The following is a 13130-nucleotide window of genomic DNA, read 5'->3' as shown; positions in this document are numbered from 1 at the left end:
GCGCCGAGGTACAAGTGTCCTTACTGCACTCTGTGCAGCAAGAAGACGTCCAACGTTTATCAACATATCAGGTCTATGCATCCGAAGGAACTCGTCACCCTTGTCAAGCTCTATTGATCTGTGGAATCGATGGAACTATTCTTAACTCTTCGCGTCCCCCCTCCCTCCTCTCTTTCCCCTTTTCTCTCGCCTTTTCGACGATGTAGGATACCGATACTGATGCCGAAATTGTTCGATCGATCGATCGAACATATAAACGACGCACAATTGTTCACTCTCCGAAAATTGTCGTTTCGAACGAATAAAATTTGCAAAGAAGATGAAGCAAATCGTTTCTCGTCTCAATCGTTTACTTTTTTAACGATAAATCCTCTCCTCTTCATCATCGAATTTTCAGCCGGTCGATCAGAGTGGTCGGAGTTTTTCTTTCTTTTCTTTTTTCAGGAGGTAATGAAGGTAATGAGTGGGTAAAGACGTAAGGTTCGTTCGTTCGATTAACCGCCATTTCCATCTGTTTCATTTCAGATATGTGGTCGGTGTCGAGCGAGAAATTTGTCTGCTGGATTTTCCACGAGATTTGGATAACGAGCGGTCGTGGAAGAGAGGCACTGTTGTCGCGAACGCTTGTCGGTTACGCTTGTTTTGAAAAACGAAACAAATATATATATATATATATATATCGATTTCGAGGTTACGACGAATCTTCTGTGTTGAATATATCTATATAATTTATAGAAATTTGCACAGAGGATTGTGTCGATGCTTGTTCAACGTATAAAATAAAAAGTTGGACGTTGTTATGTATATGATACATTTCACGTGAAACGAGACGAAGATTCGAACCTGGATTGTGAAATGGCTCCGCTAGATGGCTCGCGCGTCTCCAAACGATGGAGTCTATGTATTCGTGTAAATAAACTCTAGGTACCTAGCGAACGCAACCAAACTTGTCTCTCCTTTCAAAGCGATACGTTCGCGAACGAACGCAACGTGTTGCTGTTTCGATCCTTCCAAAAAGGAAAAGATTAAATACGTAAATCTTCGGTTTAGCGACTTTTTTTTCAGTTTCGATCGATATCGCTTCATTTCTCATTAATAATATAATTTAATATCGATCCAACGCTATACAAAGCAATAAGGTTAATTAGATAAATTAAAGCAACGAGTTACGATACATTGTGCGTGTAATATGTATTCGTGGAACATTTTTGAAGAGAGAAACAAAGATTGATGTACAAAAGTGTCGATCGTATGCTCGTTTATCAACTTGACACAAATTTATAAATAAATCTATACCCGATATTTTTGTACACACTTGTGCAAAATCCCATGAAAAGTTTTAACGATCCCATGAAACGAATCTCTCCAAAAAAAAAAAAAAAAGAAAGAAAGAGAAAGCGTTAGAAATCGATATCGTTTGAAACAAGGAAAAGTGAACTAAACCTACAAACAAAATAAACCCATCAAAGACCAGTAAAAAAAAAAGGAAGAAAAAGAAAGAAAAAAGATATCTCGTCTCGCAAACTCGCTTTTACCTTTAGTTCTCCGTCTGGGTCACCCGTGCCGACTCTACCTATCGGTAGTCGCAAAAGGTGATAGATACCGCTTGGCTTCCACTTCTCTCTAACGGCCCATCCTCGTCTCTTTTTCTGCTTACAGACTTCAGGCCAATTGTCCTGGGAAAATACCACGGTGTCGTGCGAAATTCTCGCCACATGCTCAGGCTACAGACGTCTCTTAACCGGCGGGGATTCCCGTGCCCGAGGTGCGCCCGCACCTTTCACACTTCGGGCGGCATGAGCCGCCACTACAGGCTCGAGTGCGTCGATCTGCCCCGTTTCAAGTGTCCCCATTGCGATATGCGCAGCAAGTATACCCAGGCCGTGTACAGGCACATTAGAGCCAAACACCGGAACATGGAGCTAAGGTTCGTCAAGCTTTACTGAAAAAAGAAAAAAGAGAGAGAAAAAAGAATAATAACAATAATCCTCGATAATGTTACGCTTCTCCCCGGCGTCTGCCCGTTCGTTCTCCCCGCCAACGAATTCTTCGTGTTTTCTCTCACCGTCACGAGCGACAAGGACCGACACTCAAGGTTTAGAAGGACGTGGTATGTTCGCTTCGCATTTGTCCTCCCTTTTGGAAAGGGAAAAATTCGAACGAGAGACAGAGCGAGAGAGAGAGAGAGAGAGAGAGAGAGAGAGAGAGAGAGGGAAGAGGAGGAGAGGAAATTGTATCGAAGAGAATGAGAGTTTAAAGATTTAAACGACGATAAAAGCCTCGAGAACGGCGTTCGGGCGAATTGTTTGTACTTCGGCTGTATTCGTCGGGAGATTATTTTGAGGTTGAGCAGGAGAATCGAGTAATAATAACCGATGGCGATGCTGTATGCTTGCGATGTTGTTGCTAATGTTATTATTATTATTTATTATTATTATTATTGTTATTATTATTATTTTTATTATTATTATTATTATTATTACTATTATTATCATTATCATTATCATACATACTTGCCAATAATGTCTTAACGAATGTACCGTCGTTGTATAATTCTGTGACAGGGAATTTTTACGTGTCACAGGAATTGTGCGAATGACGATGATGTGTGATTTTAATCAGGGATAATTGAGCGATGTGGAGAAAGAGATCAAGAGAGAGAAAGAGAGAGTGTATGTATGTGTTAGAGGAGAATAGTGTGTGAGAAAAAAAAGAAAACATGCACAAAGACAATAATTGTCATTTTTCATGTGTTTTAAGTATGTTCTTTTTTTTTTCCATTTGCATTTTTTTCTTCTTTCTGTGAACAATTTTTCAAATACTTTCCATTCTTACTTCTAACACACGCATCTTTCGTCCGTATTTCGTTTCATTCCTTCCGAATACGTTTGGAAATAAGAAGAATTTCTTAACTAAAACGCGTTTAAAAAAAATCACTTGTTCAAAAAGCAACAATGGACACTGCGTTGAGAATTCTCATCTCGACATAGTATCCATTTACAAAAAAAAAATGTCTTTCTCGAATAAATTGGATCGTGTCATGAAAAAAAAAATGGATCCAGCCATTTGAATCTCTCAGAATAATAAAAATTCTCGTCTTTATTCCTCGTTAATGGATGGTTGTGATCAACGCGCGTATGTACTCGCGACAAGCGTCCGTTCACGAGAAATATTTGGAAAGGAACGAGAATTTTTTTATTTTATTTATTTTTTTTTTCTTCGATCGATCTTCGAACGAATTCACAACGATCACCCTTCGATCGTACGTGGCGCACAGTTTCGAAACTTGTTGTTTATGTGTAATCCGTGGTTGCAGGTGTACAGCCGGTGAATCATCACGATTGGTTCAAGTGTCCTCGTTGCACGCACACTTTCCTGTCCAAACACCGTATGATGCGCCACTACCGCTCCCATTGCAACTTGAACGAGACACATTTCCGGTGTACGTACTGCGATTACCGGTCAAAGTATAGCTCGAACGTCTACAAGCACGTGAGAAGAATCCACAAAGAGTTGCCTCTGTTTAAACCGCATCGGTTGCTCATGCGTTGAAAGAAGAGAGGAAGAGAGGGATAGGAGAACGACGATGGATACATTAAGGAGAGACCGTTCCTTCTCTGGATTGTGGAATAATAATCCGTTCGACTCCGCTTCGATTCTTCCTCCCGTGTTTCTTCGCGAGATTGAGAATTTTTTCCTTTTCCATTTCCTTTTTCTTTTCTTTTCTTTTCTTTTTCTATATTACCGAAGAATCGCTTGACGATAACAATAACAGAAACTTTGTAATGTGTTCCATCTTCCTTTTTTCCTCTCTCCTCCCTTCTCCTCTATCCCCCTTTTCTAATTATTTTTCTCAATATATATTAAATTCGTGTTCATCGCTCATTTCGCCGACAATTTGACGATTGATCAAACGTCTCGACAAAGAGACTCGTTCCGAGAGTGGCCTCCTCCCGAATAACGAAAGGAGGGGAGGAAAAAAAAATCGTAGAACGTAAAGAGAGGGAAAAAAAAAGAAAAACAAAAGAAAAGTGTCGAAAGTGCGAAAGTCTCTCTCTGTGTTGTGCAACTTGCTCGAAACCTCGAAAACTCTCCGAGCAGCGGGTAGGCAAGCGTTACTTACCCGGCCTGTGATCTGCTTGTCTTTTGCAGGATACGCGAAGGAGCCGTCGAGGCAGTCGTGGTCGAATCAACCGGATCAAGTTCAGAGATACTTTTGCCCGAGGTGTTGCAGCTCGTTCAGCAAGAAGGCGAACATGCTGACCCATTTCAGATACGAGTGTGGGAAGGAGCCGCGGTTCCAATGCCCGTACTGTGGCAAACGGGACAGAAAATCGTCCAACACCTACAGGCATATCAGAACGTATCACCAGGGTAGCAGGATACAAGCGTACAAACTCTATTAAACTCGTGGCACGTGTTCATCCCAAGAAGAAAAAAAAAATAAGAAGAGAAAAGAGAAGAGACTCTCGTGACGTGATATTGTATAATATTGCGATTACATATATATATATATGTAATATATATATATATATACAATTGTAGCTCGCGTGCCCGTGTTCCTTCGTCGATTATGTATGAACAAAACCGAGCATGAAAACTCGTGTGACTTGTGTACGTATGTATGTGTGTATGTGCGCGTGTATACGAGATGTTAAAAATAGATAGATCTTCCTTGTCCTCGTGAGGATCATCGCTGTTCTTCTGTCCTCCCCCTCTATCTACTCACCCCTCCCTACGTTTCATCGCGCGAAAATTGCAACAGAGGCAGGAGAGGAGGGTTTTTTTTTTATAGAGAGGCGTTGTCGTCCCGACGACACAGGATTCCTCCTTCGTTTTCGGATTCGTTCGAATCACCATGATCACGACGATCGCTCTATCTCTATCCCATCTATACCGTTTTCGTTCGACCATCTTCGGCTCCCCCGCCCCTAGCGCTCTAACGGTCGCCTCTGTTTTCTTGTTCGTAGGGGCGTTGCCGTTGCCAGCCTACGACGAGTCGAGCGCGCTGGACGGCCACGGCCACCACCACCACCACCACCATCACCATCAGAGGGGGGCGACAGTCGAGTACAGGGGAAGGAGAGCCGCGATCAAGAACGAAGACGGCTCGTTCTGGAATTCTGGAAAGATGTCCTATCACTGCCCCATTTGTAACGCGGGATACACGTACAAGAAAACGTTGAAAACACATATGAAGTATGATTGCGGCAAGGAGCCGAGGTTCAAGTGTCCTTATTGCAGCAAGAGGGACAAGTGTTCGTCCAACATTTACAAGCACATCAGGATGAGACACGACGGGATGCCTGTGATCGTGCATAGGAATTAGAAATTTATTTATTTTGTGGATCATTGTAATTTTTCGTTTCCTTCCTTTTTCTTCCCTCTCCTCCTCGCGTCGTTTCGATATGATCGAATCCTCACCGCCTTCCCTTTCCTCCTCCTCTTCCTCTCCCTCCTCCGTTTGGTAATTCAGTGCGCGATGACGATTTGAAGAGAATTCGAAAGAAAAAATCTCTTCGGAGAGAAGGAGAAGAACGGAGATTTCGAAAAAACAAAAAGATGACGAAATAAAAAAAAAAAAATGTAAAGCTTTAGAAACTATAGAGGCTATGTCGGTAATACGTGTGTAATATGTATATTTCCATATTTTTCGCAGACAAATGTAAAAATTTTTATGTTAGAGAAAATTGGAAGAGTTGATGAAGAACGAGAAAGGGAGAGGGGGGAGAGGGAGAGAGAGAAAGAGAGAAGAGGAAGAAGAGAGAAAGAGCAGGACGAAAAAGGGGAAAGGAAAAAGAAAAGAAGAAGGGGAAAAAAGAGAAAAGAGAAAAATTGAAGAATATTTCATCGAGTACGTATCGTGAGCCGACGAATAATGATTTCGAAGTAATGATACATCGATTTGTATCGTTTATCTTAATAAAATGACTCCAAACGTTTATGTATATATATATACATATACGCGCGCGTGCATATACATACACTTAAACAAACATACACATACATACATACACATATATATATACATATAATTTAGTAGTATAAACTTTCGAGGATAAAATTAATTTCAATCATTCCAGATACTCGTTCGATCGCTATCCTTCTTTTCCTTGTCATATACACATAAATACATAGAGACGCGTGTTTGAACGCGTGTTGAACGACGTTCGATTAGATTTGGAAATGCGTGGTATTTGTGTAGAATCCGATGGAGCACGAGGCAAAATTCGTAGATCGAGAACGCATGCCGAACGATATTGAGATTGATTAAAAAGAAAGGGAAAAGGAAAATCTCGTTTCGAAAAGAGGAGTCTCCATCGTTCACTTTTATTTTTCTCTTTGTTCGTACTTGTACTTTGTTGCGTACTTTGTTCCAATCGTGGTAGCGATTAGTTGCGCTTGTCGAACATGCAGACGAGCGAGCGATCTTTTTAACAACGATGATGACAAAGATGATCTTGGATATTGGAGAAATTCAAAATTGCCGCGGCTAGGAATTGCAACGTTGCCAGATGTCGCTCGTCCGCATCAAGCTCCTAACACTTTGATGGTCACCGTCGTGTATCACTCTCTAAAATATTTTATAAATTGTAAATAATAATAATAATAATATAATAATAATAACGATAATTATCGAAATTCCAAAAAGTAGAAAGTTTAATTTTATAGAAATGATTTATAAGAAAATTTGCGACCAAGGATCTGTTATGGGTATGGAAAATGGCGGCCGTCAAAGTGAGGAAACGCGTAGAGATTTGTTCGCAGGACCTGGCCGAGACGATATATTGCGTATATAGTTTTCGAGAGAGAGAGAAAAAAAACAAAACAAAAAAAAAACGGTAGCGAATCGATCGGCGCAGGACTAATTGTCCTGATTCTTTTCAGATATACGGATATTGGAATGGCCAAACGTGAGGACGCAAGCCGGTGTCTCGAGTTACATCTGTTCAAAGTGCAACGCGGGATTCCGAAGGATGTGGGACCTGATCAGGCACAAGTGTGGCCAGATCCCTAGATACGCGTGTCCTTATTGCCATAAGAAGGACAACTCATCCTCGAACGTTTACAGGCACATCAGACGATGGCATCCTAAATTGCCAGTCGGTGTAAACAAAATGTTTTGAACGGTGTCCCGAGACTTTCGGTGAAGTATTATATAGTCTAGAACCATTAAAAAAAAAAGGGAAAAAAAAAGAAAATAAGAGAAGAAGAAAAAAAGATGAATCGAACGGAATCGAATTTAACTGGCTACTTTCATCCCTCGTTTTCATCACCCTTTCAATTTTACCCTCTCAATTTAATCGTTCAATTTTTTTTTTTTTAAATTCCAAATAATAGCGATCCGCGCATGCGCGTCAAGTTATACATGATGGGTACGAGTACGTAATTTCAGTTAACGTGTGAATGCGTGGATGGGAGCGTGTGCAAGGAATCTCGTCTTCCGTCAGGATTCACAGGAGAGAAATCTTATCCATCGTTTCCTTGGTGTTTCTTGTCTTGATTTAGGTGTAACTGTGTAAACAAACGCTTGTAGATTATATATCTACGCTTCAATCTACGGAATTTAATATTTTTTTTCTCACTTTCCCGATACGTACACGTGCACGCATACACACACACATGTATCGTACACAATGATATCGTACACACGTGCACGTATACGTATACACATAGCGGGGGACCACATAGAGATCGAAAGGGGGACGAAATACCTCCCCCTCCTTTTACCTTGCTAAGTCTCGAAGGTATCGAAGCTCTCGAGAACGTTTGCTCTACATATCGTGTTTGTGTTTTTAATTTTCAGAATGGAAATACTCGACGTCCCGTACAAGGACGAACGCTATAGAGTGTTCGAAGTGCGGCAAGACGTTTCCCAAGCAAAGAGATTTGACGTTCCACGTGAGGCACGCGTGCGAAGAGAAATACAAGATTCGTAGCATGAAAAATTCGGATGCGTATCTCTATGGCAACGATTTGGACTGCAATCGATGCGGGAAGAGGTTCAAAAGGCGGAAAGATCTCAATTATCACATACGTCATTTGTGCGGTATACGTGGTATCCAGTGTCCTTATTGCAACAAATGTTACACGTATTCGTCCAACGTCAAGTATCATATAAGCCGTTACCACGAGGGGAAAGAGGTTTATTACAATAAACTTGTTTGAACGAATTTCGATTAGATCAGCGCGAATCATTTTGTCGTCGAGAAAAGAAACAACGTGGTGTTTTTTTCCCCGAACCGGTTCTTTTTCTAATCGTACGCTCGATTCCTCAAGCTTGCCAAGATTTTCGTGCTCGTGTCGTATCGCCCGTTTCGCCGAACGAGAATAATATTCGAATTTTCGAAACGAAACAATTCTTTCTATTTCGTTTCGAATTATATAGGATTGTATTATCATGGAATTTTTTTCTCCTAATCGTCGCAATTCTCTTTCTGTCTCTCTTACTCTCTCTCTCTTTCTCTGTCTCTCTCTTCCTCTCTAGTCACTCGTCGAACGTGAGCATTCGCTGAATTGCGTGTTCGAAACCCCGGCGATATCTCGCCGATATCGCGAACGAACGAATTGTAAAGGATCTCGTAAGCATAATGTAAACATATTTGAAAATAACGATTAAAAACTCGATCAACTTTCAGCTCAAGCTGTTTTTATCTATTCCTAACAATTCCATCGCGTTACGATCCAGCGTATTGCGTGTGATATGTATAATATATATATATTATACACATACGTGTTACACACATCTGTATCCAAATTGAGACGATCCTAACCTTCCTTCCCGTTTTTCTTCTCCGTTTACACGAGTATATATGGCGCCCTCTGCAATCACTTCTATCTCTCTTCCACTTTCCCATACACCATTCTTACTCCTCTCTCTCTCTCTTTCTCTCTCTCTTTCTCGCTCTGTTTTTTCTATCACAGCGTGACAGCGTTCCTCCAGCAACGTTTCCCTATTGCACGGTACAAAACTGTTGGCCACCCGTGACCCGTTTTAACCTCGATTAACCATCATTCGTATTGATGTTTTCAGGTAATTACCAAGGGGAGCGTTACCTGAAATGGAACAACATGGGGTATGTCGGTTATACGTCGGAGAAAAACTACTTGGACAGGTATAGATATCACCCGAACGAGCGTAAAAGGTTCGAATGCCTCAACTGCGGATGTCGTTTCACCCAGAAGACAACCATGACCAGGCATTTGCGCTACTTTTGCGGACAGGGGCATCGTTACCAGTGTCCTTACTGCGAGATGAAAGCCTCATGCTCCTCCAATATTTACAGACACGTGAGATCGAGACATGCCGGATACAAAGCTCACGCCATAAAACTCTTTTCCTCGATCAATCCTCGTAGAAATTTAGAAACCATGTAAAAAAAAAAAAAAAAAACAAAACAAAAGCGGACGATATCTCGAAATTTGGAAATTTCTTCCCTGTGTGTTTTTGAGGAAACCAAAACCAACGAACAAAAATGCATTCCAGGATACACCTGCATCGAATGGTACTAGGATAAAAATAGAGGGACGAATTCTAATGGAAAAGGGAATTCCGATTGTCCCGAGAAATCGATATACGAAATCGAGACAAGACTTTAGAAAAGTAAGGCAGTTTTTCTTTTTCACATTTGTCTCCTCCGATGTAAAATATATATACATATGTGTCTTTTCTTGTAATTCTCTGGTCGCATTGCTCTCTTCGGTACTTCGTCCCGCGCGCAGCTTCTGCTTCTTGATCAGGCGTCGCTATACAAGGGATTTTCATCCCCTCGAAAACGAAATTCGAAATCCTCGAAATTGTGTTTCTCCCTCCGGTTATTATCGAATATTCCAGGAAATGAAACGAAAAGAAAAGAAAAGAAGGAAAAAAAAAAAAAAAAAAAGAAACAAAGAGGATCCACCTTTAAATCTTTCTTTCTTACTTTTTCTCTATGTGTCACGACGATTCGGAAACGATGCACGCGCGCGCACACGCCTGCTGGACCGGGAAAAAAATAAAACCAGCGCTCACAACTGTTCACCGCTAACACGCTCTATTCGATATTTCAGGTGTTTGCGAGAGCGTAACCAGGAAGAGGCGGAAAGTGTACTCGGTGAACAAGAGTCACTATTGCCCACGGTGCAACCGTGGCTTCACCCTAAAGAAAAACATGACGCGGCATCTGCGTCACGAGTGCGGCATGGCGCCGAAATATCAGTGTCCTTACTGCGACAAGCCCTCCAAGTTCACACAGAACATATACGCCCACATCAGGAAGTATCATCCTGGCCAAGTGTTGTGCTTCAAACGGCTCTATTGAAAATATATATATATACATGTGTGTGTGTATATATATGTATATATATCATTCGCAACAACTTCGTTATTTTCCCTTCCCCCCCTCCCGAATACCCGCCATCCCCCCGTGTCCGTGTCTCGATGTGTCACAACAATCGAATAAAGTTCAAATTCTTCAATCCCAATGCGTCTCGAGTCTCTTCATCCCACTACTGTTCCCCGATAGTTTATACCCCACAAATTGGGGTAATGTTTACAGGGAGAGAGTGGGTGAGTGGTGATGGTGACGAAAGGGTCTTTATTCAGCTAATTATTATCGGTCAATTTGGTTTCAGGTGTTTCGTCGATCGACGGTCATCCAGGTTTTTCATCGTGGCCGAATTCGTGCTTGTTTCTTTTTTGTATTTTTTTTTAATCGTGCAGAGAATAAGAATGTTATAGGTATGAACAAAAAAGTGTGTCTCGCCTTCTTCTCATCTCTATAATATTCATTTTTTTAACTATACAAAAAAAAGAAAGACAGAGAATAAAATAGCAATCCTTTCCAACCCCCTATCTCTCTTTATCCCAAACCAACGGCTCAATAAACTCGTCGTTCGTTTATCCCGTTTGGGGAACACAAGACAATATTTCTCTCGAAAATATTTCTCGCAAGTGGACGGAATATTTCTCAGAACAAGCGACTTGCACATTGAAAGCACCTCGTTTACTCGCGAGAAACTCGTATCGAGGCCGAGCTGAATAGATCCATTATCCATCGCGTCATTTTGGAACTTTGGTTACAAACCAAAATCCAAAAAAAGAAAAAAAGAAAAGAAAAAGAAAAAATCATTGCTTCTAAGTGTTGTCTACTCTTTCTATCACAGTTTCGAAGGATGGTTGCGTAAGCATCTGTTCCTAACTATCTCGAAACGTAGCCGTAACTCTTGTCCGGTAACCGAGACAACCGAGACGAAAGGTGACGAAAAGATGAAATGAAATGAACAGGGGAAACGTTGAAACGTAACATACCGCTCTCTTATTATGTTCGAGATAACGTTCTATCAACACCTGTCTTTGACTCACCTGTCAATTTACTTTACATGTGTAATTTACAGTGATATTCAACCTGTCCACATTGCCTTACCTGACCGTTGTGGGTCCGGAACGAAGGCGCAGACGGTACAGCAGCAGTATCCATCAACCTGTGAACACAGCCTCGCGCGGAAACTTCGAATGTCCAAAGTGTCAGAAGACCTACAAGTGGTATCGCGGCCTCCACAGGCACTTGAAGTACGAGTGCGGTAAGGCGCCCCGTTTCAAATGCCCGCACTGCATGTACACAGGGAAACACAGGTCGCATGTGTACTCGCACATCAAGAGCAATCATAGCAATTGGCCGATATACGCTCTGGACACTCAACAGGGGTGAGACAGTTGACGCAGTCCGTCCGCGCCCGTTAATTCTTCCTCTCTTTCTCTCTACTTCTCTCGCTCTTTCTTTCTCTCTCTCTATTTCTCTCTCTGTCCCGAATTAACCATCCAAGGAAGTGCGACGCGTTTCGCCTCACTCCTTAACGCTTTACGAAATTACGCTTCTACGGATCGATATTCACGTATATATATATGTGTGTACATATACATATATGTACATGTATATATGTGGATTCGGTAGTCTATTTTACCGACCGTGCTCCCTTCTTCTCCTCATATTGTGTATATTTCTATATTCGTAGTCATTGTATAGAAAATAAACGAGATTCTGTAATCTTAGCGATAGTTACGGCCTCCGCCTTTCCTTCTCCACCTTTTTTTTTCGTTTTTTCTATCTTTCGTGTTCGTTTCGAGGATAAAGAAGAGTAAAAAAAAAAAAAGGAAGGTCGCATCAAGATTTTTCATCCTCTTTTTCTTTTCTTCTTCTTCTTTTTCCGTTTTCGTTTCGTTTCGATAATTCAGGACCGTACTCGATCGATAACAAAATGTAATTAATAAAATTCTTCGATCGAGTTCTCGATCTACCCGAAGTCGAACGAGAAGCCGATCAAGAGGGACGAGTTGTTACACGAGGAAGAAGGTGTCCCGTTCGAGAGCCTGAGTTCGGCCACGATTTCCTCCCTTCGCCACTAATCGTTGGAAAATTTTTCCTGTTTTTCAGAATTGGCGCGAGAAAGCGGGCGGCCGACGAGTAGCGACACCGGTTGGGGACGAGCCGGCGAGGAAAATCGACGACATCCCTGCCCCAATTGTTCGCGCAGCTACAAACACCGTAGCCACATGATACGCCACTTCAAGTACGAGTGCGGGACGCCGCAGAGATTCGAGTGCCCCTACTGCAAGCACCACCTCCGCCAACGTACCAACGTGTGGACCCATATACGAACGTTCCACCCGAGATACGAGCTGTACTGCATCGATATCGCGACCAACGCGAAACTCTACCACCAGGAGCAGTATCGAACCGATTAATTCGATCGATTTAATAATAATCGATTAATTCAATCTCGCCTCCTCTCTCTTCGTCCAGAAACAGTTTCCATTAATTAATTGCCGTAAGAGGACACCTGTGAAAAACCTGTGCGCCCGTTTTTTCGAAAAGGAAAAAGGAGGAGATGCTCTTCGCGAATTCTCGGAATCTCTGCGATCCTCGTAATTCTGTTTTTTTTTCTGAGGATTACGAAGGAAGGGGAATAAAATGATCGATATTCAAAGCTCCTTACTTCTTTTTTTCTTGGCTCGACAGCGGAGGAATATTGTGATGTAATCTTCTAACGTGTATAAGTGTGTCTTCTCTAAGTAAAGGAGTCGACGGTTAATGGAAGAGAACACCGAGACAGCGCAGGTTTGTAGAAAGAAAGAAAGATATTTCTCTCGT

The 13130-nt window shown here is 41.8% G+C and overlaps 1 protein-coding gene across 5 annotated transcripts in view; it reads left to right on the top strand.

Moving 5' to 3' along the window:
• Window positions 1–13130, top strand: part of LOC107997489 (longitudinals lacking protein) — a 103727-nt gene that overhangs the window by 62351 nt on the left and 28246 nt on the right. The window contains exons 7-8 of one of the 5 annotated variants that reach the window (XM_062079548.1): window positions 1660–1927; window positions 4971–6268. The exons of 3 other annotated variants lie outside the window; for them this stretch is intronic. In XM_062079548.1, the coding sequence (XP_061935532.1) occupies window positions 1660–1927; window positions 4971–5157 (455 nt within the window). In that variant the 3' untranslated portion in view covers window positions 5158–6268. Of the gene's footprint in view, window positions 1–1659; window positions 1928–4152; window positions 4695–4970; window positions 6269–13130 lie in introns of those variants that run through there. One more of the 5 variants, XM_062079546.1, reaches the window with a different exon arrangement.

Source organism: Apis cerana, linkage group LG9 (assembly GCF_029169275.1).
Source record: "Apis cerana isolate GH-2021 linkage group LG9, AcerK_1.0, whole genome shotgun sequence".
In the NCBI taxonomy this organism is placed as follows: Eukaryota; Metazoa; Arthropoda; class Insecta; order Hymenoptera; family Apidae; genus Apis; species Apis cerana.
The sequence above is the reverse complement of the archived record's forward strand: the minus strand, read 5'-3'. Positions and strand labels throughout refer to the sequence as shown.